The following is a 27,754-nucleotide window of genomic DNA, read 5'->3' on the forward strand; positions in this document are numbered from 1 at the left end:
GAGCCCAAGACAGAAGGCAAAAGGGCTGATGCTGTGGGTGGGAGCACTGAAGGCCTAAGGCCCCGCTGAAAGCCCTAGAGCGGCTGCTGCAACATTCTGCACTCAAGGGAGCCTGGGGCCCAGACTGGCTGTCCCAGGTCACTACCAGGCGTTGGTGGAAGGGGAGAGAGAGGAAGGGGGAGGGAGAAAGGGAGAAAGCACTGCCTAGAGCTGTCCCCACTGGTTCTCACACCCTCGGGGCCAGCGCCCCTTGATGTGTCTTGGAGGGGCGGCAGGTGGCCCAGATCACTTTCTTACACGGGCGTTCCTCCCGCCTCTGCCATGGGTTAGTGCCCTCTGCTGGACGGACAGGGAAGTGAAGGGGGCGGGGGCAGGGGAGGAGGATGCCGGACATCCGAGCAGACATGGTCAAGCAGCGGCCACAGGAAATATACAAATGGTAGGGAGAGATGTCCAGGTGTCCCCGCCAAGAGCCTGGAGGTGGCAACCACCCTTTGGAGCAGCCTCCCAGCCACATCTGTGACCTGGCCTGGAAGGGTCCCTGCAGCAGCGAGGTGGGCCAGGAAAACTCCCAACCTCAGAGCCAGCCCCCGTCAGAGCACATGCAGGTCCCAGAGCAGGCACGTGGGGCCCGGTGTTACACGTGTAGCGTGCAGGTGTCTGTCTCTGTCCGTGTGGTTCGGTCTGGGCACAGGTGCAGTCCTGTGCTCACGTGCGTGGCTGCCCACCCTAACGGCCCGTTGGTCCGGGTGGCTTGGCCTCTGACTTGTATGTCCTCTACATGAGCACGTGTGTGAGGGGCTCTGTGTGCTCAGAGCTATGGTTTCTGAACACGTATGTGTATGCACGTGTCAGCATCAGCACGAACACACCTCTGTGCGTGTGTGTAAGTCCACGGGTGTCCACCTGTGTGGGCTAGACGGCTGTGAGTGCATCTGTGTGCTGTGGCTCCAGCTCTGTGCATCCCCAGGCAACCACTCTCCCCTGGGGGCTTCAGTAATGGCAAGTAGGGGGCTGTGGGAGCAGCCCAGGGGGTCCTGAGCAGAGGGTCAAGTTCAACCTTCCTGTGCATGTGCGCAGAGCTTCGTAGACACCTGTCGGCCCAAGGCAGGTGCGGGATCCACGTGCACACAAGCTTTTGTGCCCTGGAACACCTCTGGGGCGTGCGTATCCTTGGGGGCAGGCTGGGGCAGCACAGGCAGGACTCACCTGATGCTGTTTCGGTGGTCCGCGGCGGGCAGCTCCAGGGCGAGGCCAGCAGGCATGGGCGGCCCCGTTGGCAGCGGCTGCTGCTGGAAGATGAGCTCAGGAGTCAAGTCCACCTCAGTAGGGCTCACCATGACCTTAGCAGCGGAGAGCAGGGCCGTCTTCCCCTTGTTGTAGTTCTCCAGCACCTGGGGACAGGTCGGGCAAGCTGGTGGCGGTGGTGGGGGGTGACAATCATGTGGGGGTGGGGCAGCAGGCCAGGCATCTCGGGCCAGAGCCTCATGGGGCCGGCTGGGCCCCGCTCCTGCCCAGGTCCCCGCTCCACCAGGAAGGCCTGGGCCTGCCCCACCATCACGCTAGGCACCGCAGCTGGTGTTCTCCTTCACTACGGTCCCCCTCCCGTGGCCAGGTGATGGCGGAGGGCACCCCCGCTCAGCTGTGTCAGGCCAGGTCCCTGGGAGTCTCCCCAACCCCTTCCCACCACAGGGCCTACATAGCCATGGGGACAGCAGGGGTGCAGGGACCAGAGGACGAGTTCTGGCTCGCTTCTCTGAGCATCCGCATCCTTGCCTGTCGTTCGGGGACGGCGCAGGTGCTCCGGGCCGCAGAGCACAGCGGGGCTCTGAGGAGGCATCACTGCCCAGCCTGCCCGGGGGCTCACCTTGTTGAGCCCCTCCATGACCACGTAGGGGAGGTGCTCGTGCAGCATGGCCGGCGAGATGATCACTTCGTTGAAGGCTTTGTTGTCACCCCAGATGGCAAAGTACGTGGGCTCCTCCTGCTCACAGCAGCTGGGGGGCACAGGGGCCGGAGGGAGGCTGAGGGTGGGCGGCAGCCCGGCTTCGGCCCCCAGGTCCCTGGTCTCCCTGTTGGGCCTCACCAGGACCTCAGCCACAGTGCCTACATAGCCTGCCACCTGCTGGAGGCCTGGACCACGCCTGCCCCGCCCTGGGCAAGGCCTGGCTCACAAGCCTTCTGCCGCTGGGAGGGAGGAGCCAGGCCCCGCCCTCTGCAAGAGCAGGAAGAGGGAGAAGTCCGCTACTGCTGGCCCGGTCCCCTCTCCCCTGTCATCCCCACCCCTGCTCACGAGAGCTGCCAACCAATCCCAGAGGGGATGGCACATAACTGAGGTGGGAGCTGGCTGGGGCCTCAGGGTGACCTCCCCAAGGGCATCCACTTTTACACGGGCCATAAGTGGGGAGAACTGCCCTGGGGGACACCAGGAGATGGCGGAGGGCACGGGGGACAAAGGGTGGGGTCCTGCTCTGGATGGGTCTTTTGTTCCACCTGCAGAGCCCAAGGATAGCACAACGCAGGCCAAGAGTGTCCTGGGCCATCACCTCCCCGCCTCTGCCCCCAGTCCCCGAGGGGTGGGGGGTCACTAAGCAAGGCCAGCCCCATCCCCCGTGCCCCTGGCCAGGGTCACAAGCAGCACCTACCAGCACTGCTCTGCTGGGTGGTTGTGGACCACATGGATGATACGGCCAGGCGGGTAGAGAGGGGTGCTGGCAGACAGGGCGATGGTCAGATCACTGGGGTGGGTCCAGAGCCGTGTGCTGGCGAGGGTGGCCACCTCGACCTCCTCAGGCAGCTCTGACTTGGGGATGCATTTGGTGGCCCCCACGATAATTCGCCACTGTGTGGGGGCAGGGTTTGGGGAGACAGGGAAAGAGTTGAGCAGGGCTGGCTGGTGGGCAGCGGCAGGAGGGGCCTCGAAAGTGGGCTCAGAGGTGACCGGGGGGAGCCAGGATGGCCATGGGGCAGAGGGAAGAACAGTGCCCACCTGCGGAGGCAGTGGCTGAGGCATACGGTGGCCACAATGGCCAGAAAGATGCCAAGGACAGATGACGGGACAGTGTTGAACTTGAGGGCTAGAAAGGGGCTGGAAGACCAGTCACCTCTTCATCTAGAGGACGGGGAGACAGCCCAGCAAAGGAAGGGACTCGTTCTAGGTCATGCGCTGAGTCAGAGACAGAGCAGACCCCAAGTTCATTCCGGCTGCACCTACGAGGCCCGGCTGCATCTGGGGTGGCCTCTGGCCACCCGCCTCCCAGCCCTGATGAGTGTGCAAGCCTGGGTCGGATAGGAGCAGCTCTGCCTCCCAGAACCAGGCTCCTCCAGGCATGCCTGGCCCCCTAAGTTTCTGCTGCCCTGCCCACCCCTGCCACCAGGTGCCAGGCCCAGGGCGCTGCCTGCCAGAAGGTCATGGGCTCCAAGGCTGAGAACAGTCCAGACTGGGCAGAGATGATGGGTGGGGTGGAGTCGGGGGTCAGAGAGGACATAATACTCCAGGGCAGCCCCTTCCTGCCTGCCTCAGGGAACCTGGCCACGGCACCCACGTGCCACGGCGCCCACGCCGGCCTGGGACAGTGAGGCCAGCTTGGCACAGGAAGGCCCCTAGTGTCGACGGCCTGATGGGACAGGAGGTGGGGCTGGGCCAGTCTCTAGCCCCAGCGGAGCCTCAGAACACACTGCACCCAGACTCCCTCCGGCAGGGGCATCTGGACTCACGGAGCCTGGAGAGCCCAGCAGGCCCAGCAGCGGCCTCCCCGTCATGAACTCGAAGCACCGAGCCTTGGGCCTGCCTTTTCGTGACTTTAGGCAGCTCTGGGGGATGGCGTCGGGACTCAGGAGCCCTGGGTCCCAGTCCTGACAGCTTGTGTGAGCAAAAGCTAGTCCCTTACCCACTCTGGGCCTCGATTTCCCGCCTCTGTATGAGAATAGGCTGTGCGGGAGACGAGATGGGTTTGGAGGTGCTGAGAGTTTGATGGGCCAGGGTTCCCGTGACACCAGCCACACATGGCCTGGCCTCACATGGCTGGGCCCTCTTGTGCTTTGTGCCAAGGGACAGGCAGGTGCCCAGGGTCCAGCATGCCCAAGCAGGGTGGGGGGGGTACCGGGGGGGGGCTCACTTTGGGCTTGGTGCTTCGCTGTAGGACGTCTAGGAGCTGTCTGCGGAAGCCTTCCAGCTGGGAGAGGCCGATCCTGGGGAAGGAAGCAAGCCAGGTGTCAGCCTCGCCGGGCCAGGGACTGGGAGGGGTATGGGGTGTGGGGGCAGATAGGCAGGCACACGGCAGCCACAGAAGGAAGAAGACCACGCTGTTGGGATCATGGGGTGGGAGGAGTGGGCAGGGGTGAGTCCGCAGCTTAGCAGGGCCTAGCCAGGGAAGGGAGGTCAGGCACGGTGGGGCCACCTGTCCTCACCCTCTGGGGGCTCTAGGGGCTCTGGGATTCCCCGGGGAGGCGGGAATCTGAGGGAAAGGCCCAGAGGAGGCAGGTACAGCTAGCCGGCACAGTGGTGAAAGGGAGTGACTTGTGACTTGCAACTCGCCTGGGGACAAGATCTTTGCCCAGAACCACAGCCGTCACGAATTCCTTGGAGTACTCCATGGCGTCCTCGCTGCAAAGGAAGCCGGGGGTGGGGGCGCTGAGGCAGGGGCGGTGAGGGAGCCCTGCTCCAGCACTCCTAGGCTTAGTGTTGGGATTCACGGCCTTCTGGGGAGCTCCCAGGGGCCAGGCTGGGCTGCCTGCTCCCGGTCACACCTTTCCTGCCAGTGAGGCTCTGCCAGGCACAGATCCTGGGGTCTGCCTGGCATTTGACGGAGCAGCCCTCCCTCCACTTACCAGGCCATTCCCAGGCTCCCATGTCACCGGAAGTCAGACTGCCCAGGCCAGCTCCCAAGTCTTTGGCCCCCGTCAACCCCAGCCAGCAACCAGGCCCCTGGCCGCTCACCTCAACAGGCCCCCTGGCGGGGAGTAGGCAAAGCACTTGAGGGTAGGGTACTGGGGGCGTAGCAGGAAGGAGAGGATGGCGGCGGTGCCCGCACCCAGGGAGTGGCCCACCACAATCAGGCCATAATGTTTGGTTCCTCGGCCCTGAAAACAGAGAGATGGGTGAGAGCCCCGCCCCACGGACGCTCTGGACTAGTTGCTACCAGGCGGGCAGAGGGGTCTTCCCAGAGTCCTGACACGGAGTCTGTGCTGTGTGGTCCCTGGGGCAGGGGAAGAGCCAAGCTGGACACGCTCAGAGCAACTTCTTGGGGAGAGTCTTCGAATAAACTCCTATGCATCCTTCAAGACCTTGTGCGGACTTCCTGATACCTTCTGATTTTCTGGGAGAGGCTCACTCCCTCCTAGACGCTTGCATCTATACACACGGAAGACCTTTATACATGGTGGTTGTACTCTGCTGTAATAGGTACGTACTACGGAGATTATCCTGTAGAACAATCGTTGGTTCACCTGCCCCCGTCTCTGTGCCCCAACAACTAGACTGGGGTCTCCTGAGGCCAGGGACCGCCTGGCTTTGGGAAGGGCGGCTGCCAGCGCCGTGGGGGTGCTGGGTGGGGGGTAGGATCCACATCGCTCTACCCAGAGCGATACCCTTCCAATGGGCTCTGAAATTACTTCTCTTTGTTGCCTGCTCTGTATTTTGAAGCCCCTGCCCAGAACCATCTCTGTACCCCCAGTGCCCGGCATGGAGCAGGGGGGTCACACCTGGGTGGGGCGTGGCAGGGGAGCCCAAGAACTGCTGGTACAAGAGAGAGGAAGGGGTCACCGAGCAGGTGAGGAGGGGGCTGGAAGCCAGGCATCCAAGGAGAGTGTAGGGGCCTGGCTTGTGGGGCGTTGTGGGCGGGAGGTGGGGGGCACCACCACGCACACACCCTGCCCCCAAGTGTTGCCTCGGGGGCGGCAGCGCGGGCATGGCCAGGGCTCAGCGGCAGGGAGGATGCCTCACCAGGTCTCGCCCAAAGGCCTGGGACAAGACCATCTCCTGCTCCAGCTTCTTCTTGATGTACTCAGCCGAGAGGACCATCCCCTGGGTAAGGAGGAACACAGGTGGGTGTCACAGGGAGGGAGATCTTTTAGGCCTTTTTTTTTTTTTTTGAAAGATTTATTTACTTATTTATTTTGAGTGTGAGAGAAAGCGAGGGCATGCACGCAGGGTGTAGGGGCAGAAGGAGAGGGAGAGAGAGTCTTAAGCAGACGCTGTGCCGAGCATGGAGCTGGACATTGGGCTTGGTCTCACAACCCTGAGATCATGACCCTGAGCTGAAAACAAGAATCAGATGCTTGGGGATACTTGGTGGCTCAGTCAGTTAAGCATCTGCCTTCAGTTCTCCCTCTGCCCTTCCCCTGCTCATGTGCGTGCTCTCTTTCTCTCTCAAATAAATTTTTTAAAAGATTCTACTTATTTATTTTGCAGAGGGAGACAGAGAGAGAGAGGGAGTGCACAGGCAGGAGGAGCAGACTCCTCACTGATTAGGGAACCCAACAGGGGCTTCATCCCAGGAGACTGAGATCACGACCCGAGCAGAAGGCAGACACGAAAATGACTGAGCCACCCAGGCACCCCTTAAAATAAATCTTAAAAAAAAAAAAAAGATAAAAGATTAAAAAAAAAAATCAGAGGCGTAAGCAACCACCCTGCCTGGGCGCCCCAGGAGTGAGGCCTTTTAGGGACCAGCAAAGACGGTGACTGTAAACTCACCAATCCTGTCCCGACCATTTCCCCTTTGGCCTGCCTAACAACCTGGCTGTGGGGGCTGGTACACACTTTATCACAGCATTCCCATTTCACAGATGACAAGACTGAGGCTCAGAAGAGTTGTGCATCTCACAGAAACCAGTCTTTTCCTGTCTGCCTCTTTAGGCTCTTCTGGGACAGGACCTGAGCTAGGCAGGACTTGGGGATCCCGGCGGGTGGGCCACAGTGGACTTTCTAAATGAATGCACGCTCCTCTGACCCATCTCTCTCTGGGGGCCCAGCAAGCAGGGAGGACAGCCACCCCAACAGCAGGACAGGTGTGTGCGCGCTGGCAGGGCAGGAGGAGGCAAGGGGCCTCCGGGGCCCGGAAGGGGGAGTACCTTGTGTCCCAGCCAGGTGCCGTGGTGCCCCTCCACGGGGAGGCGCTCGGCGTCACCGGTCAGGTCCGTCAGGGCATCCTTGTGGACAGAGAGGACAGGTGAGGGCTGGGGTGAGGACAGGAAGAGGAAGGTGGGCAGCCCTCAGGGGCTGTGAGGGCTGGGCTGGGAGCCACAGGCAGCATACCTTGGGCGAAAGGGTTCCCCGGATACTGATCACCACCTTCTTCTTGTCATGGTCCACTGCCACGTAGAAAGGGGTCTCGTAGACCTAGGATGGGGGCGGCTCATGAGTCAAGGGGCCCTGGGATGGACCCGGAATCAGAGAGTGACCTAAGCAGGCCTCCTGGCCAAGGAACCAGCTCCTCTCTGGGCCCCTGCAAGGCTGCTGGGGCTCCCTCTAGGCTCCCCTGCAGCTCAGGCAGCCTGAGTGCTGCTGTCCTGCCTGCGGAGTCTGGAGTGACGGCTGCCCCCTTCCCAGGGCCTCGCTGCTGAGTCCCTGCATCCCTTCCCCCAAGGGCTGGGCCGAGAAGCCCCGGGGCTGGGTGTGGGGCCAGGGACCACTGCCTGGTCCCCGAGGGGATGAGGAGGGGAGGGGGTCCAGCTGCGCCCCTGCAGCCTGCCGAGGACAGAGGCCAGGGTGAGGGAGCGCTGCCCACAGGCCCGGCGTGACCGCTCACCGCGTCGTGGCAGGAAGTGTACACGATGTCCACCGCGGTCATGTTCTCATCTAGGAAATGGCGCCGGATGGCAATGGCGTTGCAGCCGCAGCAGTTGTCCTCCTCGATGGTGACTCCTGGGGCAAAGCGGGGCCGCGTGGGGCACAGGCAGCACCTGGCAAGGGGTGGGGGGCAGGGAGCTCAGAGACCCCCAGAGCAATTGTCCCAGCCAGCCTCCCCAGAACCTCCCTGGAGAAGTCCCACAGCCCTCACCGTACTCGGCCTCCTGGCGGGACGGGACCCGGTGGGCCTCTGCCTCTCCCTGCAGTGCTCTTCCCGCCTCACCCCTGGATTGCTCCTCCCTCACTGCTGGGCCTCCCTGGCTCCTCCTCTGTCGTAGCTACGCCCTCTGGGCTACCGAACCCCCTGACCTGCTCCCAGCCTCCAGATGCTCCCTTCCCACCTCTCAGGGGCTCAGACACACCCCTCGCTGGCCCACCCCTGTGTGCTCCCAGAGTTCCCTGCGCCCTGCTGCTCATTGCCCAGCCTTGTCCCTGGAGCTGGCTTCAGGTCCCCTCTCCACTTCACGTCCCACAGCCCGTGGATGGGTCGACACATCGGCTCACTCTGTCTTCCAATTCAGAACAGACTCCAGCCACTTTCCCCGCGCCCACCCACCCCTCCGCCATCATCTCCGCCTCGGAGCATCATGGTGGCCGCCCCGGTCTCCCTCATGTACTCCTGGTCTCGACATTCTCAATCGGCAGCCAGGGCGACCCTCTAAGACGTTAGCCGAGCCATGTCGCTTCACCGGAAACCCTGCAGTGATGCCTTTCCTGCCCAGGGTAAGAGCTGGGGTCCTTGCAAGGATGCACAGGCCAGACTGCACTCGGGCCTCTGCTCACACGTGTGTCACAGGGACGTTCGCCCGGGACACCCCATCCAGCACCGCCAGCCCCCTGCCTGCGTTCCCCGGCCTGACACCACGACCTGTTTCTATTTCTCCCAAGTGTCCCTCTGCTCCTACAGGCCCCGCGTCCTTGTCTGTGTGCTGTCTGTACCTCCCTCCAGGCCGTGGGTCCCCAGGGCAGGGCCTACTCTGCCAGGGGTACAGCCACGTCCGGGCACGGGGCCCAGTCAGGCCTCCCCCAAACGAACAGCGAGCTGAGCATCTGAGTGGGGGACCCTGCTCGGGGTGCAGCTGCTCCTCAGGCCGCCAGAGGGAGCCAGCGGCCAACAGATGGGCCGCGGAGCCCTTGGCCAGAACTCAAGGCCCCTGTGGGCTTGCTGCCTTGAGAGGACAGCTGAGATTTTTAAGAAGAATCCTGAACTTCAGAAATGCCGAGAGCTTTGTCCTCACCTAAGCCGCACCTAAGGGACTGTTACCTACTTCCCAATGAGGAGAGGCCCCTCTGGGAAAACTCAGGGTTCAGCCGAGTCTGGGAAGCAACGGGGCCTGTAGTGGGTGACCACCGCAAGGCCCGTGGGGGGGCCTCCACCGACTGCAGGGCCAAGTGGGGGCCAGCCTGGGGCTGGGGGCCAGACTCCTGCTCTCAGGCAGCTGCCTCTTCTCTCTCAGCATGTGGCCGCCACTATGCCACCTTCAGGGACAGACACCTGGGCTCGAGGACCTGTCCTCTTGCTCCTCGCAGCCTCGAGAAGCTGACAAACCGCAGTGTCCCCCCACCCCTGGTCTGCAGATCCCCGAGGGCCCTGCCTGCCCACGACTCCCTGGCTTCTGAAATACCCCCCAGGCAGGCGGGAAGGGCACCGCTTGCCCCAACCACGTCCCCAGCCTGCCAGTAACGGAGCAGGGCCCGTCAGAGCCTGGGTCTCCAGACTCCTGGTCTGATACTCATTTTGACAAGCCTCTCAGTGGCAGCAGCAGCGACTCCCGAGAACAGGAGGGGGCACAGGATGCCCGGGCCACTCGCTCTGCAAGCCACTGGGGGATGGGGATAACAAGGTCCCAAGAGCCACACAGCTTTCTGCAGAAAGGAAGGGCACCGCAGGAGGGGTGTGGCTGCCCCAAGGGCAGGGGCATCACAGACAGAACACCAGGCTTTCCAGACCAGGGAGCCAGGGAGCTGTCCTCTTTCTGTCTGGGCCGGTCTGAGGGTGGAGACACCAAGGACGGGGAAGGGGCCCTTCCGGAGCTTTGTCCTTCTCTGGCCCAGTTAAGACAGAGAGTCCTCCCGGCACACAGAGGGGGGTGGTGGGCTGGTCTGGGACAGGTGCCTTGCCAAATCCCTGGGAAGAGGGTCAAAGTCTTTCACTCAAGGGCCTTCTCGATGCCCTTCCAGAGGCCTCCATGAACTGGGCCTGTACTAGGCATGTCCTTTCTTTCAGCAAGGCAGAGCACAGGACACCAGCGGGAAAGAAAGATACAGGCAGAAGGGAGTGGTGTGGTTGAGGGGGGCAGAGAGGGACGGGAGGGGAAGGGAGCTAGCAGGCCAGATGCTCGCCAATCCTCATTCCATCCTCTCAGAACAACTCCAGGACGTACGTATCGCCATCCCCACTTTACAGACAAAGAAACTGAGTCTCGCAGAGGTAGACCAACTTGCCTCTGGCTGCAAGTGACAAAATCTGGATTCAAACCAGACACTGTGTGATTCCAAAGCCCGTGCTCTTCCCCACCTAAGGATAATGCAGCAGTAGAGGGAGGCTGAGGCCCAGAGGTGACCTGGAAGAGGAGCCACGGAAGCCACAGACCCTGGGGGGCTGGGCAGGCACAGTCTGTCCAGGGAGAGTCTCCCACACACTGGCCCTCAGGACCTCAGGACCTCTGCTTGTCTGCACACGCTGGCCAGCCGGACGCACGGGACGGGGGTACTCACGAGCAGGAGCGCGCCAGCTGGCAGAGCCCACAGGCAGGCTTCCGCATCAGGTACATGGGCCACCCGTAGGCGGCCAGCGCGAAAAGCATGTAGTAGCAGACCTCTTTGTAGCGGAGCATCTCTTGCTGGAAGAAAGGAGGTGGAGGTGGTCACTGCTGCCCTTCCAGCCTCCAGCCTCCAGGCCCAAAGGCTCCCCTGGATGGAGGAGGGAGCGGCCCTCCTGGCCTCTCCAGGGACTATAGGCCCCCCACGCTCCCGCCTTGAAGGAAGGACTGCTCCCCTCAGATGATAATTGCATTTCCCTAATTATCTCCATGCAACCAGGGCACGGAACCTCCTGGGACCCGTCCTGCTGCTCCAACCTTAGAATTAATGATTTGGGGACAGAAAAACACTCGGAGCCCTGGATCGATTTCCAGAGAAGGGAAGCGAGGGGGAGGTGTGAGAGGGCATCACAGGCCTGGGAAGGAAAGTTTAACCCTGAGAGGCACTAAGCCCTCCAGCTTGGGGGTGTCCAGGCCTTGAGCAGCAGGGCCAGCCCTGTAGACGCTGGGTGACCTGACAAGCCATCAACACCCTCTCGGCCCACAAGTTCTTTGTCTGCAAATATGGGGAGACTCTCGTTTGATGAGGCAAGTCACAGGCTCCCCAGGGATGTCTGGAGCAGACCGGGATCTCTGTAGAGAAAGGCACCAGTCTGACACCCGGCGTCTGAGGCCAGTGGCTACTGTGATCAGCCCGATGGGCTGGAAGGAGGTGGGAGGCACAGGTGTCCCGGCAAAGCGGCTTCCCGGTGTCCCGGGTGTGCCAGACGCTGGAGGGCTCCTGCACTGAGGGGGAATTAGTCACCTTGTAAAAGTTAAAGAGGGTGATTAGTCATCTTCTGAAGTGAGGCAGGGAGCACCTTAATGAGGGCCCAGAGGGGCGGAACCATTGCCGGGCAGGCTCTATCTGCTCTTTAGGAATGAGCTGGAGAAGGTAATTATCCTCTCCGGCTCCAGCTGGAGGGCGGGGCGCCAGCAGGCAGGACCTCAGCACCTCAAGGCTCCACGGCCTGCCTCTGCTCCCTCCCCCTTCACATGGTGAGAGCGCCCGGGGTGCCTGGGGGAAGCGAGGCTGGGCTGGGCACCTGCTTCGGGCGCCGTGATTGGAGGGGATACACACACCCACCTGGACAGTGCGGACAGATGGAGACTGGAGGTTTATCTAGGCAATTTAGGTACAAGGGAGGAAGCCTTTGTTAGGTCCCCGGCTGGGGAACCAGACTCGGAATGGTTCATTTCCTCCCCACTGGAGCTCTGGCTGGAAGGTGTGCCCAGCACCATTCCCCATGCAGAAACGTCCTCCGAGGGGACGGAGGCCTTGCTCAAGGTCACAGCGACAGTGGTGGAGTGGAAGCCCCCGAAATCGCTTTGCTCCTGAGGACACCGGCTGCAGTTTCGGCCTAGGCAGCACAGTGCCCTTGTAGTGGGGAAGAGCTCCCCTGGCCACAGGACAGGCCCCACCTTGACCTGTGAACGGCGGGTTTCTAGTACAGATGCCTGAGAAAAGGTTCCACCGCTCAAAAGAGCTCGAAACCAGTGTGTTGTGTCATGCTGCCTTCTAGGACAACAGCGGCTACAACCGTCTGAGCAGCTCGCCCCCGTGAACCTCATGATCTCAAGAGGCCGGGGCCGGACATTCGGATGGTGGTGAAGCCGAAACCAGGCTTTTGACAGTGGGACCAGTGTGACAGGGATGGTCCTTAGGAGGAAGGGGAGGTGAAGGGGTGGCGAGGAGGGAGGCGATGGGGAGAGCTGCAGGGGGCCCCAGAGGAGCAGGTGCAGCCCATGCTGTGGGGGCGGCCGGCAGGTGGTCTGCTCAGGCCACCCCCGCAGAGGGAGAGGCACCCGGGGTGGGGGGGGCGGGGGTGTCTGACTCACCGAGTTCTTGAGGTCGAGATACTTGGTGTTTCTAGTTACTGGCATCCCAGACAGGAAGGTCAAAATGTCATTATTCGCCTGTAAAACCAGGGTGTGAAGGTGGCTGTCCCAGGTCCAGGAGGCACGGCTGAGATAGGGGGTCCAGGCCCCCCGGGCTCTGATTCTGTTGCTTCCTAAGGGCCTGAACACCCAAAGGAGGGTGTGGTTTCTAGCTCTTCCATGACCCAGCCATTGTCCCCAAATCTGAGGTCTCCTCACATGTCCAGTTGCTCCCTTTCCACTGAAAGCATCAAACACCCCCCTACTACCCTGTGCCAGGGACCTTCCTGCCCAGGCTGAGGGTACCACGCTTTGGAGAGGATGCTGGGAGACCCCAGCGGGGCTCAGGGTGCTGGTGGGGGGTGGGGACGGAGGCGAGTGCGGAGGGCCGAGGCACCGAGCATCGCTCACGAGGGCCCTGTGGTCAGAAGACTCCGCGGCTGGCCCAGCAGCGAGAGGGTCCTCAAGCCAGAGCCAGGAGGAGAGGAGGCATCAGGGGGTGACCAGAGGGACCCCAGGGAGCGGGCATAGCAGCAGCAGGGCAGTGGGGAGAGGCCCGAAGGAGGGAGGGCGCTCACCTCGTCCAGCACGGCGTTGCGCTTGGCCCGCTGCCGCTGCCGGAGCAGCACCAGGCCGGCGATGATGTCAGATGGCACAATGTCGAGGTCTCGGAAAAACTCAGCAAAGAGGTAGGCGATTTCGGAGTAGGCATCCTGTGAGGTCCAGGGGGAGGGGATGGGAGGTGGGGACAGGGGAGCGGGAGAGAGGGCGAGAGACCGGGCGTGAATCCCACTGGGCTGGGGCTCTGCTCCAGGCTCAGTGCCAGCTCGCCCCGGGCACCTGCTCGGCACCAGCCGGGCCCCATCCCGCCGGGCCTTCTGCAACCGTGACCCTGAGGGCCCTAGCCTAGGCTCTGGGCCGGGCCCCACAGACCTGGCCAGAGCTGTGTGCGACAGACAGCCAGCGAACCTCCACCTCCCGGCCCTCTTCTGTCCTCAGAGCTCCTATGGCACTCACCATCACCGCCTACCATGCACAGACGCCAACGTGAGCCATTTCCTGTTCTTTCCCCAGCCACTAGGAATCAAGGCCTGCTCGGCCCGGCTTGTTTCTCCTCCGCCTGTCTCTCTAGCAGAGAAGCCAAAACTGAGCTCCTGGCTGCCGCCTCCCCACACTGAGTTTCTTCCCACCTCCCACCAGCTGTGACCTTGAAAGGCCTCCTACAGGGCGGAGTCTCTGGGGTGGCATTCTCCTCCCCCTCCTGCCCACAGCTTCAGGCTGGAAGACCCTCATGATGGGCCTGGAGAAGGCTGTGACGCTGGGCTGGCTGCCCCTCTGGCCTCTCTGTAAACCTGGTCCTCGGGCCCGCCTGAGCCCCGGGCAGGAGGCAGGAGGCGTGCAGAGGCCACCATGCCCGTCAGTGGGCCAAGCCTCCTCCCCGCCTCAGGAACCTCTTCCCTAGCTTGTTGGGGAAGGCTGTGATGGGTGCAAACTCACGGCCAGTGGTTCCCTCTCTCGGGGTTTCACCTGTGAGTGCCTGGCACTTGTAAGAGAACAAAACTCAGGGGTTGCAAACTCAGAGGCCTGACGAGGCCAGACAACGCTGGCTACCACCGGGCTCCGCTGCCTGCCCTGCGAGGGGCCCGCACGGCTCCATCTACAAATGCGGAACTGTACGCGAAGGGGCTGATTTGTCACCTTGGCACTCAGTTCGGATTTTAAGCCGCACGGCACAGAGTGATCAAAACGTGCTCTGCACTGCACCCGACCCCCAGCGCTTGATGGGACCCAGATCCTGGGCCACCCCTCCCTGCAGCGCTCTGACATCAGCCCCAAGTCTGCATGTACCCGGGAGGGGTGGGTACGTTCCCCTAGACCACCCCCCAGAGAGGCCCGTAGGGGTGATCCCCGCCCACCAGGGAACCTCGGGGGAGAGGAGGGCTTTCTTATACCTGATTACTCACTCTACAGTTCACCAGGGGCTGCTGGAGGGAAGGAGCCACTCAGGCTTCCGGTGGCTTCCATGGAGGGCACTTGCTGTCTGGCTCAGGGAGGAGTGGTCTCCTGACCTCACTGGTTCTGCCACTAACTAGCTGTGGGACGCTGAGCAAGTCACACCACCTCTCTGGGCCTCAGCTGTCTGATCTGAAAAACGAGGGGCAGGGGGTGGGGGGGGACACTAGATGGTCTCTAAGGGCCCTGCCAGTGTGCATGGGGGTCTGCCTCGAGGACCCCAAGGGCCCTACCTCCCCCCAGGGGCCACCCTCCGCTGAGCTGGCCTTTCTCCAGCAGCACTGGGCCCCTCCGTGCCCTCCTCCGAGCACCAGGTACGGAGGGCTGGCTGTGCACATCTGGGGCTCCGCACCTGACCGCCCTGACGAGACTTCCAGAGGCCTCTGCAGCTGGGAACACGCTGCTTTTCTTTGCTTTCAGGTAACCCTGATTTTTTCGTATCTCCTCTCCTAAACTAAGTTCCGAGGGGGTGGATGAAAGGTCTTGAAACCTTTCCATCCCCTTGATCAAGCCAGGGAGTGGCTGTTCCCCGGGCTGGAGGGAGTCGGTAGGCCAGTGAATGTCAGGTCCTCCCCTTGCTCCTGCTTCAAGTCAGCGCCCTTCTAGCAGCCCTGCTCCACCTGGCTCTGCCAAGGAGCCAGGGCTCCTAAGTTCCCAAGTGGCCGGCAGCAGGACACAAGCTGGTGGGAGGCGACCCCCCCGGTACTTACTGACTGCGAGTCCTTCGTCCGAGTGCAACAGAGGAACACTTTGAGCCGGCGGGACCAGCTGGTGGCCTGGCCCTCCTCTAAGCGGTGCCTGCAAGGGGAGAGAGCTGGTATGTGTGAGGTCAGGGGGTGGGGCCAAAAGGGCCATGACCCAGCTGTGACTGGAGCAGGGCGGCCTGTTCCCATGATCCCACCAAAGGGCTCTCCAGCAGGGAGTCTAGGAGGGACTGGGCCTGGGCCGGGCCAAGGTCCCCCCCTCCTCCCCCGGCGGGACCCCTGCTGGCCTGCGACTGCATGTGGTCAGCCACACTCCCAGCTTCTCACCGACTGAACACCAGCATGCCCCAGGGAGGCTTCATAGGTGGGAGCCCAAACTGGGGACCGCTCTGTGGCCCAGGTGTCCAATGCCTCGAACTAAAAGCCCTGGGACCCTGCAGCAGGGTGCTGGGCCTCTTGGTCAAGTCACTGGAGCAGACCTGTTGGACAGACTTGCTTCCCCTTGGAAGGGATTTCAGATACACAACCCTCTGCACTGGGGGGAAGTTTAATGGGCATGTGAGGTTCTGCATCTCCCGACTCCTTGAATCTGTTACATTAGGGGGGAAAAGGGCCCACACCTGTCATCTGCGTGGCTGACGCCTGTCCATTCCCGCCCCCAGCCCCAATGTGTCTAGCTGCTCTGATGGGGGGTCGGGGAACCCAGGACACTGCACTGGAAGGCGGAGCAGCTGGCCAGTTAGCCTCAGAGGTCCTTCCAGGGCTGGGAGCCCAGAAATTGGTGTGTTCGTTTGTTTTGTTTTTAAAGATTTTACTTATTTTTATTTGAGAGAGAGAGAGCATGCACACACATGACAGGGGCAGAAGGAGAGGAAGAGGGAGAAGCAGATTCCCTGCTGAGCAGGGAGCCTGATGTGGGGCTCGACCCCAGAACCTTGAGATCATGATCTGAGCTGAAGGCAGACGCTTAACGGACTGAGCCACCAGGTACTCTGAAATCAGTGTGTTTCGAGCATAAATTTAGGAGACCCAACATTAAATATGTAAGCTTCCAGACTGAACAAGCTTTTGTGACATGTGCCTCCCCTCCCTCTGGTCCCTGCTGATGCTGCCGCTTGGTGGTCTAGAGGGGAAGGCATGGGTGGCCTTGAATGCCTGCAAGGCACTTAGTATCCATCAGGAGTGACAGGCCAGGCCCTCCTTCCCGAGCCCTCTGGCTTCCCTCTGCAGCAAAGGGCTGCTTCCTTCTGGAAGTGGACCGCAAGGACAGGGAAGGCCACAGGGCTTTCCAGAGCTAGAGAAGGGGTTAGGACAGGATACGAAGGGTACAAGGGAACTGGTGCTTCTGGGATCTACCAGTTCTCGGGGACTTGGGCAGTCTTATCATAAAGAGACATCCCCCTGCCAGGGGCTTGGTGAAGGGAGAGCAAGCTGACAAGCCACAGGCCAGGATCCCAGAGCATCACATTCCTTAACCCTTTCTAATCTAAGGGGCTTTTCAACATTCCAAGAGTATTTCCTGCTGGGCCTCTGGCTGAGGGCAGTGCTGACTATAGGCTTTCCTGCATTCCCCCATACGCCCACCAGGAGGAAGATGGAGCCAGGGCCAGGTTTGGCCTGATGCATCAGTTAGGCAGCAGAGACCAACACAGGCTGAGAAGAGAGTGAATCTGAAGAGCAAGTCCATGGACCCGGCACCCCACTGGGAGTGCAGACACCCCTGCAAAGATCCAAGGTCAAGGCTCCCCGTGAGCAGTGCTGGGAAGAACCCATCTCTCCGGCCCTACCAGACTTCACGGAAGGGAGAGAAGGCCCAGGACTTAAACAGGTTCCTGACTTCCAGATGCTAAAATAACCTGTCAGTGCAGCACGGGTGGGGGCGTGCATCCGTCCCCAAACCTGGAAGTGGATGAAGGGCGGGCAGGCGTGGAAATGTCCTTGTTAGAAACGCTGCTGGTTTCAGAGGGTCAGTGGGGGGCCCGTGGAGACCAGGCTGAGAGGCAGCCGCATGAACCCAGTGGCAGCCAAGGCTGCCCTCCCAGCCCCCCCCGCAGAGAGCTGGAGAAGATGCAACAGGTCAGAGCCCATGAGCTCTGAGGCCTCTTGCTTAGCCCCACGCGGCCCGAAACCGCAGGAAAACTTTCTAATTAAAACGACAGCCCCCAGCTGCAAAGGCATTAGCTTCCCTGGCCCCAAAGGCAATTACCCAGAGTCAGGGAGGGGAATTTTTTTTTTTTTCCCCAGGGCCCCAGAAGCCCAGAAACCAGGTTAGATGGGGGCGTATGCTCAGAATGAGCAAAACGGGTTGGGTGGTGATGGCCTGCTATGCTGGGAGGGAGAACGGGCTCTGGGGCCTTGGCTCAGAGACCTGGTATTTTGGGCTGGGAGGTGGCCAGCCCAGGCGTGGGTGTGGCTCTGGCCGCTGCACTGAACTGACGTGGAGGGCGTAAGGGGAGCTCAAAGCAGAATTCCCACTGGGCCTGGGGGCCTGGGCAGCCACCAAGGTCCCCCAAATCCCCTGTCCTGGGGATGGAGTGCCGGTCTGCTCCCCATCAGCGTGACCTGCGGCAAGTGACCTGCCCTCCCCGGAACTCAGACTCCTCATCCACAGAATAGGCCTCCGAAGGGCACCAGGGTCGGCAAAAGTACTGAATGGACTGATGGCGGGAAAGGGCTCATGGCAGGGCCCAAGTCACAGGAGAAGCTCCGTGCCCCACCCATCTTTTTCTTTCCCTAAACAGGAATTACTGTGACCCTGGATTCCCTCTTTTTCTTTACCACGGCACAGCATTCTCCTTTCTTCAAAACATTGTGCAAAACCTACCCTCTCCAGGAAGCCTTCCTTGAGTAACCTTCTCCAGCCCCCTTAATCCCAGAGGCCACCCAGCCTAGTGGTTAGGAGCAAGGGCCCTAAAGCCAGACCGCCCGGGCTGGGGCTTAGCCCCGCCATTTCCCAGCTGGGTCCCTGGGGCAAGTCACACAACTCCGTGTTCCTGCTCTGTCTGTGTTGAGGGGGTGATGCTAACAGCCCCCTCACAGAGCTGCTGTCGGTGAGGGCGCGTGCTGCTTGGCCTGGTTTAGGCCTGCTTCCTGCTACGATGGTCACAATGGCCCCATTGGCCGAGCACGTACCAAATGGTGAGCAGAGCACCAACCGCTTTGTGCTCATTCAAATCTCACGGCAGCCGTCAGAGGCAGGAGCTGTTGTGATTCCCACTCTACAGACCAGGAAACTGAGGCTGGGAGAGGCTAAGACTGTAACATACACGCATGGCTCGCGCATGGATCCCACAGGCCAGCATGCGGTCCGGCCTGCCGTTGGCGAGGCACGGGGCCAGCCTGACCGGCCCTCCGTGAACCTCCGAGGGGCTGCCCGCCCACCCTGCCTGCTCACCGGAGGTTGTAGGTCCGCAGGTTGCGCTGCCGCCTCTTGGTGGCTCTCAGCTTGACGAAGGTGCGGCCCGTGGGGTCGAAGACGCAGAGGACGGTGATGCAGACACTGAGGATGACCACCCAGTTGCAGACGACCATACCTGCGGGGCAGCAGTGGGAAGCAAGAGACGGTGCTGGGGGAGCCTCCCTGGCCCAGGGGCACAGTTGCCTCCTGCTCACAGTCTGCTTTGGGGCCCAAGAGCGAGGCTCAGCAGCCCCTGGCCCTAGCCTCTGGCCACCTGATTGTCCCGTGCTGAGCCACGACCCCAAGGCCCACCCTCGGCACAGAGCAGGCAGCTCTGGGGGCTCCCGGTGAGGAGCCGAGGGGCCCTCCCCTGCTGCCCACCCCTGCTCCACACCAGGTGCCCCTAAGGGGGCAGGCCGGGCCTGGGAAGAAGCCCACAGCCTCGGCGACCACCCTGCCCGGCGTCCACCCAGCAACCGCTTCCCTTGGGATGTGCCTGAGCTTCCCCCTCTCCCAGCTGACCCCGTCCCTCCCAGCCCTAGAGCCGGCTGACATACCGAGGGTGACGTTCTTGGCCGTGAGGTCGTTGCACGAGGCGTAGTACTGAGTGAGCCAGACGATGCCCACGATGGCATAGATGAACTCGATCACCAGGATGGCTGCGAGGGGAGCAGGGAGCAGGCTGGAGGACGCTCCAGTCCGTCCGCCTGTCCGAAGGACCCTCTGCAGCAGGGGCACCAGACCCCCGCCCCCCAGCACAGGCCCCGCTGCAGAGAGGGCCCAGGGCGCGTGGCTGTCCCACCACCGGTCTGTCCTTCTACAGTGTACCCACCACCTGTTCTAGCTTAAGCACCCTCAGGCCCCGACGCCTCCCTGAGAGGGTGACTGGAAAGGTGGAGGATGAAGAGGCATTTCGCTGTCCTTTCGGGATTTTAGACTTATGTCCGTGAACTCTGGTATCAGATGTATCTCAGGCAAGTTACCTAATCTCCCTGGGCCTCCGCTTCCTCATCTGTAAAATGGGGTGACAACGTCTGCGTTACAGGAGCGCGGAGAATGAGATGAGAGACCGCTATTTCCCAGAGGAGGCTCCGGCACTCGGGGCAGGAGGCGAGAGGAGCCCCAGCAGGCCAGGGGGGCCCCCGGGGGCACGGGCAGCCTTTGAGGCCCCAGCTTCGCAGGCAGCACCTGAAGCAGCTGAGGTCCAGGCTTTGGAGACAGACAAGCTGGGTTCTAATCTCAGCTAGCTGGCGCTCTCTCTCTCTCTCTCTCTCTCTCTTGCTCTCTCTCTCTCTCACACACACACACACACACACACACACACACAGGCCATGTGACCTTGAGGGCGCTAATTAAGCTCCCTGGGCAGGGGCGGGGGTGGCCCAGATTCCTCATCTGTAAAGGGAGACCAGTAATGGCTCCTCCCTCAGCTAACAAGGGGAAGGGCTTAGCACAGTTCCCTGAAGCAGAAGAGAAGTGTTCGCTTGGAAAGATGGGACTAGCAGCTGAACCCCAAGCCCAGAAAAAGGACACAGGCAGGCCCTCTAGGGAGCGGCTCCGGAACCCTGAGGGGTTTCCAGGGAAGGGTGGAGGCTTCCAAAGCAGCAGAAGAGAGGCACTTGGCCTAGAACAGGGGCCGACAACTTCCCCTGCAAGGGCCAGAGTAAATATTTTAGACTTTGTGGGTCCTCGTCTCTGTCCTGACTACTCAGCTCTGCTGCAGAACCAGTGAGTAGGTCAATGAATGAATGTGGCTGGGTGCCAATAAAACTTTATTTGCACAAACAGACGGCAGGCTGGATATGGCCCTCGGGCTGCAGTCTGCCCTCCCCAGTCCAGAGCACAAGCCCGGTAAGTCTGCTGGCTCTCGGCTGGCCGTTGGTGCTGGCCCAGGGCCTGGCCCATCAGATGGGTCCCACAGATGCTGGCCAGCTGAGTGATGGAGCAGGAGAGGGGGGTGGAAGGGAGTGGGGAGCAGCCCCCGCCCCCCGGGGGCGGCCCTTACCCAGGCGCACGTAGAGCACATACTGCATGGACTCGCGGGGCTCTGTGTAGAGGATGCCCCCGCGCATGCTCAGCCAGATGATGGCCATCTCGGCGATCATGCAGCTCAGCAGGATGCCCAGGTAGCCGCGGCCGTGGTCCACCAGGTTCAGGGAGCAGGCCTCGTTCGGGTTGTAGACCAGGCCGAAGAGCACCACAGACAGGATCACAAACCTGGAGAGATGCACATGTGACAGGGGGCCAGGCAGTCCGGGTGCCTCCCGTGGCCCCTGGCCAGCGGGACGCAGCAGGTGGACGGCTGCACTGCTTTGGGCTCAGGACCACGATCCACCCGGCCTCTGAGGACATGGGTGGCCATGGACAGGGACACGAGGGCAGGGAGCTCAGCTGCTGGCCGTGGGGGGACAGCGGCGGCAGCCCTGCCTGGTGATGGTGCCCAGTCTGGCAGGGGACCAGGCAGGGTCTCTGTGCTCCACGTGGGTATTTCCCTAAGTGATGGGTACTCCAGACACCAACTCTTAGGAGCCGGGAGCACGACAGGGTCAGGTCAGACGGCTAGAAAGCCTTCTTCCAGGCCTGCGGCACGGCCCTAAGACTCACCAGGTGGTGTGCAAGAGGAAGAGGAAGATGGCCGGCAGGACGAGGTCATCACTGCCCACAGACCAGCGCCGCCGAAACACCACGATCCCGGGCATGGCTGGCAGCTCTGCAGAGGCTCAGCGGGCCTGGTGCTCACCTCCTGAAAGACAGCGGAGGGCCCTGTGGCTGCCACTGGGGCACCCGGGGCCACTGCACTCCTGGCCGGGTGTGGCCAGCACAGAAGCATCTCTCCCAGGCCCCACAGCCCAGCTGCTTCCAGACCATTGCAAATGCTGAGCCATCCCCGGGCAGGACACATCTCCAACCCTACCCGCCGCTCAAAGCCACTGTAAAGGACCTCAGCAGCCAGAGACAGGCTGCCGCCTCACCCAAAGGCTCTCGTGCCCCCAAGCCTGGAGCCAGCCCTTTGGGATCGGCTCTCCCAGGGGTTACTACAACAGTGCTACTCAGTTCCATTAAAGACCTGGGCTTACCCACCTGCCTCCCCCTCCATGGGGTCAGGGGAGCCCCCAGCTCCCCTGTTGCCTCTTCTCCAGGAGACCCGGCCCAGTGTGTGGAGCCTGGGGGGGGGGGGGTGTGAGGGGGGCTTTCCAGACCAAGCACCAGCAAAAACTGAACAAAACAGGTTGAGGGCTGAAGCACTTGGGGAGGGTGGGGGGAAGGGTACACATGGATCTGGCAAGTACGGAGGCAGGAGAGCGCACCCAGCACATAGCAGGTGCTCAGGAAAGATATGCTGAATGAGGTCTTCAGTTTCTTGCTTTGCTGGAGCCCTGGGACCATGCTCTGGGACTTGATCTTGCACTCACCAGACAGAATGCCCGGCCACAGCTATGCCTCTTGGTAGGGAAGGACACAGCCGGGACTCAGGGTCAGGGGCACAACTGGGGCTACCCAGCCCCTCTGCTGGAAGGGCATTGAGTCCTGCAGGGTACCCTATCCTCCTGGGACCCACATGTCCCGTGTCCACCCTGAGCCATGCACACTTCGCTGCCCGGTTCAGAGCTCTCTGAAGCTGAATTCGAGTCAGCCACAGGCAAGCTCGGGGTGGATCGCCTAAGAGTCCAGGACCCCCATGCCCCAGAGCCCTAGGAAAAAAAGGAGCACTGCAGGCCAGGAGGCTCCCCACACAGGGTGGGGGGGTGGTCCGGGAGATACTGGTGAGGGGCTCCAGGGTTGCCCTGTGCTGGACTGTGCAAAGGAACCCCTGCTGCGGGGGTGGGCGCCCCGCTGCTGGGCAGCTGCCCCCAGGCTCAGAGGCTTACATGGCACCTGGTCCAGAGGCGGGCGGCAAGTCCTCCTCTCCCCGGTGACGGCTCCGGGGAAAGCGAGTGTCCTCGGAGACCAGCATCACTTGGGAAGCAAGTGACCAAGTATCCCCCGGCCGGTGGGCACGGCCCTCAGGTTGGATGAGGGGCCATGGGGCCGGGTGGCCAGCCGGCATGTCCAAGCCGGCCCGTCTCTGTCGTGCTCTTTCTGGTGCGGCCACTTCAGCCAGCCGCTGCCAGGCTGCTCCCTGTGAGCAGGCGGGCTAGGCTGGCGGGGTCGTGCCTACTCCTCCCCCCTCAGGAAGTGATGTCATCCCACTCTCTCCAAGGAGGAGTCAGAGCGCGGATTCTGGGAAGTGGGGAGAAGGATGAAAAGCCCAGAGCCGGAGCCGGAGCCGCGTGGTGGAGTGGCCAGGCAGGGGCGGGGGTCTGGGGCTCCAGCAGGGTGCATCCCTGACAAGCGTCCCTGACCAGCGCTGGCCACCCCCGATGGGAAGAGCCAGGACACCGTGCGGTGGCAGCCTGGCTGGGGCAGGCCAGAGCTGCCAACAGCTGGTGTTTCAGCCCCCGTTTCTCTACAGCCCCTCCCTGTCTCCAGGTGGCTCTGCTGAAAAATGCTGGGCTCAGGGGGCCCCCTCACGTGAACGGGATGACCAAGAGGTCAGGCCAGCGGGGGTGAGGGGGTGGGGGAGGTCCCAGCAGGTGCAGCTCCCAATCCCTTCTAAACCCCTAATCTGAAGGACCCCTGCAGTGGCGGCTGAAGGGGAGTGCCTTCCCGAGAGGGGCTGGGACTGGGGGCTGGAGGCTAAGTGTCCCGCCCAGAACATCTTGTCTACAATCCTCTGGATGGGCACCAGATGTCCCTCCGCTTCACTTCTGGGAGTCCAGACTGGCTAATGCTCCTTCGCCCCATACCTGCAAGCGCACACGGCCCCGCCCTCTCTGCTCCCTGGCAGGAAGGTGGGGAGCGCCTGGCTCCCAGCCCTGCAGACCCAGCTTGAGACGGGTCAAGATGCCCGAGAGATACAGCCAGTGGCAGCCTCTGACCAGGTTCAGGGGGGCGACCAGCCTGAGGCCAGCAGCCGTGGTTAGCGCCGGTGCCCACCTAGATCATGTGACCCCACCAGGTGCCCCACTTCAGGCCTGGGCACCACACCCCGCTCCTCCAGCCCGTCCCTGCAGCCAGCGCACCACTGCAGAATCCTAGGCACAGGCCTGGGTGCCCACACTGCCTGGCTTCGAACCTGGGCCCCACCACCACCCGCTGGCCGTGGGACTCACGATCTGTGCCTCAGTTTCCTCATCTGTAAAATGTCACTCGACCCCGCCTGCTAAAGTTCCGGTGAGGACTGCAGGGGACACCGTCTGCAGAGGCCCCAGACGTGCTGGATAACGCCAGGGACGGCCCCATGGACCAGCCGCCCCTCCCCCGCCTGGGCCAGTGGATGCTCCAGCTGGTCAATGACAGGTCACGGGTGCGTGGGATGGGGGTGACAGGGCCCGTGCTGCTGGGGGAGGATGAGCCACTCCATTCCATGCGGACTCATCCATCTCAGGGCTGCTATTTTTAAGGGCCTGAAAGGCGCCCTTTCTCTGAGACCCCAGCCCTTCACAATGGGGGCCTGTTCCCCTGCTGGGATGTGATTTCATCTGGAGGAAATGTCTGGGGGGGCGGGCAGAGGCTACTTCCTGGTCTGGGGCTGCCACAGAGCACCTCCTTTAGCTCTCCTCCCTGGGGCACAGGGTCGACACCCCCCAACAAATGCATTTATGGGTCACACGGTCTCCCCCATCTGGGGGCACCTCCAGGGCAGGCGTGGTACCCCCTCCAGCAGAAGGGAACAGGGGCACCGCTGGGGGCTCCCCATGTCCCCCAGTTAGACCCCAACTCAGGCAGGTCTGAATGGGGTACCAAGACCCTCCTCACGTAGATAGTTTGACTTGAGTGGCCCTTGGGGGTCCCCTTCTGCCCCCATCCACAAAGCCCCATTTCCCTGCTGCTGGTTCAGGCCCCTAAGTTAAATGTTGGCCATTTGGGGAGTTCCTCTTCCTAAAGATACAAAAGTCTTTTTAAAAAAAATGCACATGCTATCTCCTACTTTAAAAATCTCCCATGGCTCCCCATGCCTGCAGGATAAAGTCCAAGCCCCTCGGGCATTGGCTGAGGGTCTTAGTCTCTGGCTGGCAGGCTGTGCAACCTTGTGCGGGTGCCTGGCCCCCTCTGAGTCCTGGGCCAGAAAGATACTCTCCAACCCCTGGGGATTCAAGACACAGTCGGCTACAAGCACGTTGAAACCACCTTCAGCCGGCCAGCTCCTTCCGGCCAGGAAGGCACTCTGCCCCCTTCTCCTGCTGCCCCACCTTCCCTTCCCAGCTCCCCCCAGAACTTGTTGTCTCCCTGAAAACCCCTCACTGGAAGATTCCACACCTTGCTTACTCCAGGCCAGGCAAAGGCCTACTCATCCTTCCAGGCCAGCCAAGTCACGGCATCTTTGAAACTGTCCCTGACAGCACCCACCCCCAACCCACTCTTCTCACGTCGAACAGGCTACCCCGTATGGGATCCCCAGACTGCTCATCCCAGGGTGGCCCTGGGCACAGTGGCGTAGAGTAACCTTGCCAACTCCTCAATGCCTATCCCCACCGTGGCTCCAGCAGAGCCCCGACGGGCCTGGGTCTTGCAGCCCTGTCTGACTGTGCCCCTGGGGTTTGAACACAACTTAGTTCAAACCAGCCCCTCTCCTCCTGAGCCGCTGCAGAGCCCCAAACCACCGCTCCATCCCCACGAAGCCACTGCAACAGCTCCCCTCCCACCACAATGGCCAGAGACCTCTTCCCGCATATCCTTGGCTTTTTTTGGGAAATGTTCCACCCCAGTGCCTCCCCTGAGCACCATCTAACAGTCTGGGGCTTTGCTTTCTTGGTCTGCAAACCGGGGATGACACTACCCCTCGAAGGGCTATAGTGGAAACTGCCTGGGGTCACACAGTCGATCCGTGGGGCTGTCATCATCGAGCTCCTGGGGGGCTCTCTGGGGACTTGTTGGCAAGGTGATCTGTGACTGGGGGCTGGGGTCTGGCCAGGTGCTGCTGATTCCCACGGTTGGCTCCAGCTGGTGGGAAGGGCTGGCCCGAAGAGATGTAAGCCTGGACAGGCTCACCTGTCCTCACCCCAGGCCTTGGGGGTTGGCTGGTTAAAGCACCCTAGGCTGGGCCTCCCCCCTCTGATCCTAAGGTCCCCTGGGGGGTGGCCCTGGGAGCAAGTTTTGGGGAGAAGAGCCCCTTCACAGGGGTACTAACCAGCAGGGTGCCGAGATCCCCCAGCTGAGGGAGGAGGAGGGCACGGCTACTGTATCTACCCCGCGGATGGCCCAGGGCTGGTGAGAGATGGGAGCCGGGCCAGGTCACTGGAGCCCAGCTGAGCCCAGCCCCCCTAGGAGACAGGATGCATGTCGCGGGCTGGAGAAAGGGACAACCAGCAGGTCTGGGCCATGGGTCCCACCATCAGGTGAGCACCTCCTGTGCCCCGAGTTCAGGACTAATGACCTTCCACCCTCACAGCTGGGAGGCAGGGATACAAGGGCCCTCAGTCCACAGGCTCTAAAAACAGACTGTGCCCGAGTGCTGGCTCTGGACTGACGGGCTGTGTGACCTTAGACAAATTACTTACCTCTCTGTGCCTCAGCTCCTCATTTCTAAGACAGGCTAAGAACAGTACTTATCTCAGAACTGTCACAGGGTAAGATGAGCCATAGGCTGAGGATAGCAGCGGCCACACAGGCAGTGTCCAGCCAGGGCCCCTCCGGCAGCACTACTCCAGGAGGTGGCCCTGGGCTCAGACCCCCCCCCCCCCAACTCCTTCTGAAGAGCGGGAGCCCTGCCGCCGGAGACCCAGGCCATGCCTGCTGCCACCCGAGACTCACATCTAGCGCAGCAACGTCAGGTAGAAGGGGCTCAAAAACAGCCCTGCTGCCCCCTTCCATGGGTGAGGAAGCAGGTTCAGAAAGGCACCTGGGGCTCCCGACTTCCCCATACATCTGCCCTATGGCGTCACGACCTGGACACACAGTCCCAGGGTCCCCGAGCTGGCTCCCGCCCTTCTTCCTCACACACAGCCCACTCCAGCTCCCCACGAGCTCTCCTTCAGGCTCTGACGCGTGACCCTGTCGGAAGCTGGCCAGTCCACGTGAGATCTGTCCCCAAGAAGGCATCACCCACATGTTCCGTTTCAGAGTCGTCCATGGCTGGCTCTCCACCTCCTGTGGCAGGGGCCCCACTAGTCTGCCAATCAACAGGCAAAAGACAGGAGATCTCAGACCCAAGCCCACTTGCCTGGGGCCCCTCCAATTACCCCTGCCTGCCAAGGTTGGCAATGGGGCCAGTCCTAGCCACATTCAGAGCTGCCAGGCCCGGACCAAGAGCAGTGTCTCTGGGGTGCCTGGGTGGCTCAGTGGATTAAAGCCTCTGCTTTCAGCTCAGGTCATGATCCCAGGGTCCTGGGATCGAGCCCCACATAGGGCTTTCTGCTCAGCGGGGAGCCTGCTTCCTCCCCTCTCTCTGCCTGTTTCTCTGCCTACTTGTGATCTCTGTCTGTCAAATGAATAAATAAAATCTTTAAAAAAAAAAAGAGCAGTGTCTCCAGGCCAGAGTGTCACTGCCCCCCTCCCAGACTTCAGTTTCCTCTTCTGGAGAATGAGGAGCCTGGGCTACCAACAGACGGGGTGTGGTTTTGTACATAGGTTGGTGTTCACTCGATTTCACAACAAATGGCTGCGTGTGCCTTAGAGGAAACAGAAACAGTGAAGAGGTGGGGTACGAACTTAAGAACAAACCAACTTCAGCACAAAAACTAAGGCAATTAAAACAGAAGGTGGGGGGAGTTGGTTGCACACAGGCACGAAGACATAAAGGGTCTCATAGACCATGTGTAAAACTAGTACTAGACGCCAGCCATGCTTCCCGGTGGCCAAAGAGAAAAAGGAAACTGGGCAGTCTGTAAGGTTTCTTTGAGCTCTGCGGGGTGTTTTGATCCTTGGTTCCCTGAGGGGAGGGCCCAGGACTCCCTCCCTACCCCACAATGAATGGGATTCCCCATTTGAAAGGGCTTTGAAATGGGAAGGTGCTTCCAGATGGGAGAGGGACAGGCACCTGCTGCCTTCGAGGTTCTCTGGGTCTGATTCAGATGTTCTAGGATTAGAGGCTGGAGCTCTTCTAGTCTTGGTGGGGAAGGGCGTCTGA

At 61.6% G+C, this 27,754-nt stretch overlaps 1 protein-coding gene across 5 annotated transcripts in view; it reads right to left on the reverse strand.

Moving 5' to 3' along the window:
* Nucleotides 1-27,754, reverse strand: part of DAGLA (diacylglycerol lipase alpha) — a 61,522-nt gene that overhangs the window by 3,653 nt on the left and 30,115 nt on the right. For 4 of the 5 annotated variants that reach the window (XM_046017477.1, XM_046017478.1, XM_046017476.1 and 1 more), the window contains 18 exons: nt 21,250-21,388; nt 20,651-20,862; nt 19,203-19,304; nt 18,643-18,781; nt 15,255-15,342; nt 13,110-13,244; nt 12,493-12,570; nt 10,571-10,695; nt 7,752-7,905; nt 7,259-7,342; nt 7,075-7,152; nt 5,945-6,025; nt 4,940-5,082; nt 4,538-4,606; nt 4,119-4,191; nt 2,646-2,842; nt 1,868-1,997; nt 1,210-1,394 (listed from right to left, as the gene is read on the reverse strand). In XM_046017477.1, coding sequence (XP_045873433.1) covers nt 1,210-1,394; nt 1,868-1,997; nt 2,646-2,842; nt 4,119-4,191; nt 4,538-4,606; nt 4,940-5,082; nt 5,945-6,025; nt 7,075-7,152; nt 7,259-7,342; nt 7,752-7,905; nt 10,571-10,695; nt 12,493-12,570; nt 13,110-13,244; nt 15,255-15,342; nt 18,643-18,781; nt 19,203-19,304; nt 20,651-20,862; nt 21,250-21,344 — 2,168 coding nt within the window. In that variant the 5' untranslated portion in view covers nt 21,345-21,388. The remainder of the gene's footprint in view (nt 1-1,209; nt 1,395-1,867; nt 1,998-2,645; nt 2,843-4,118; nt 4,192-4,537; nt 4,607-4,939; nt 5,083-5,944; nt 6,026-7,074; nt 7,153-7,258; nt 7,343-7,751; nt 7,906-10,570; nt 10,696-12,492; nt 12,571-13,109; nt 13,245-15,254; nt 15,343-18,642; nt 18,782-19,202; nt 19,305-20,650; nt 20,863-21,249; nt 21,389-27,754) is intronic. The other variant, XM_046017480.1, reaches the window with a different exon arrangement.

Source organism: Meles meles, chromosome 8, assembly GCF_922984935.1.
Source record: "Meles meles chromosome 8, mMelMel3.1 paternal haplotype, whole genome shotgun sequence".
NCBI classification, from domain to species: domain Eukaryota; kingdom Metazoa; phylum Chordata; class Mammalia; order Carnivora; family Mustelidae; genus Meles; species Meles meles.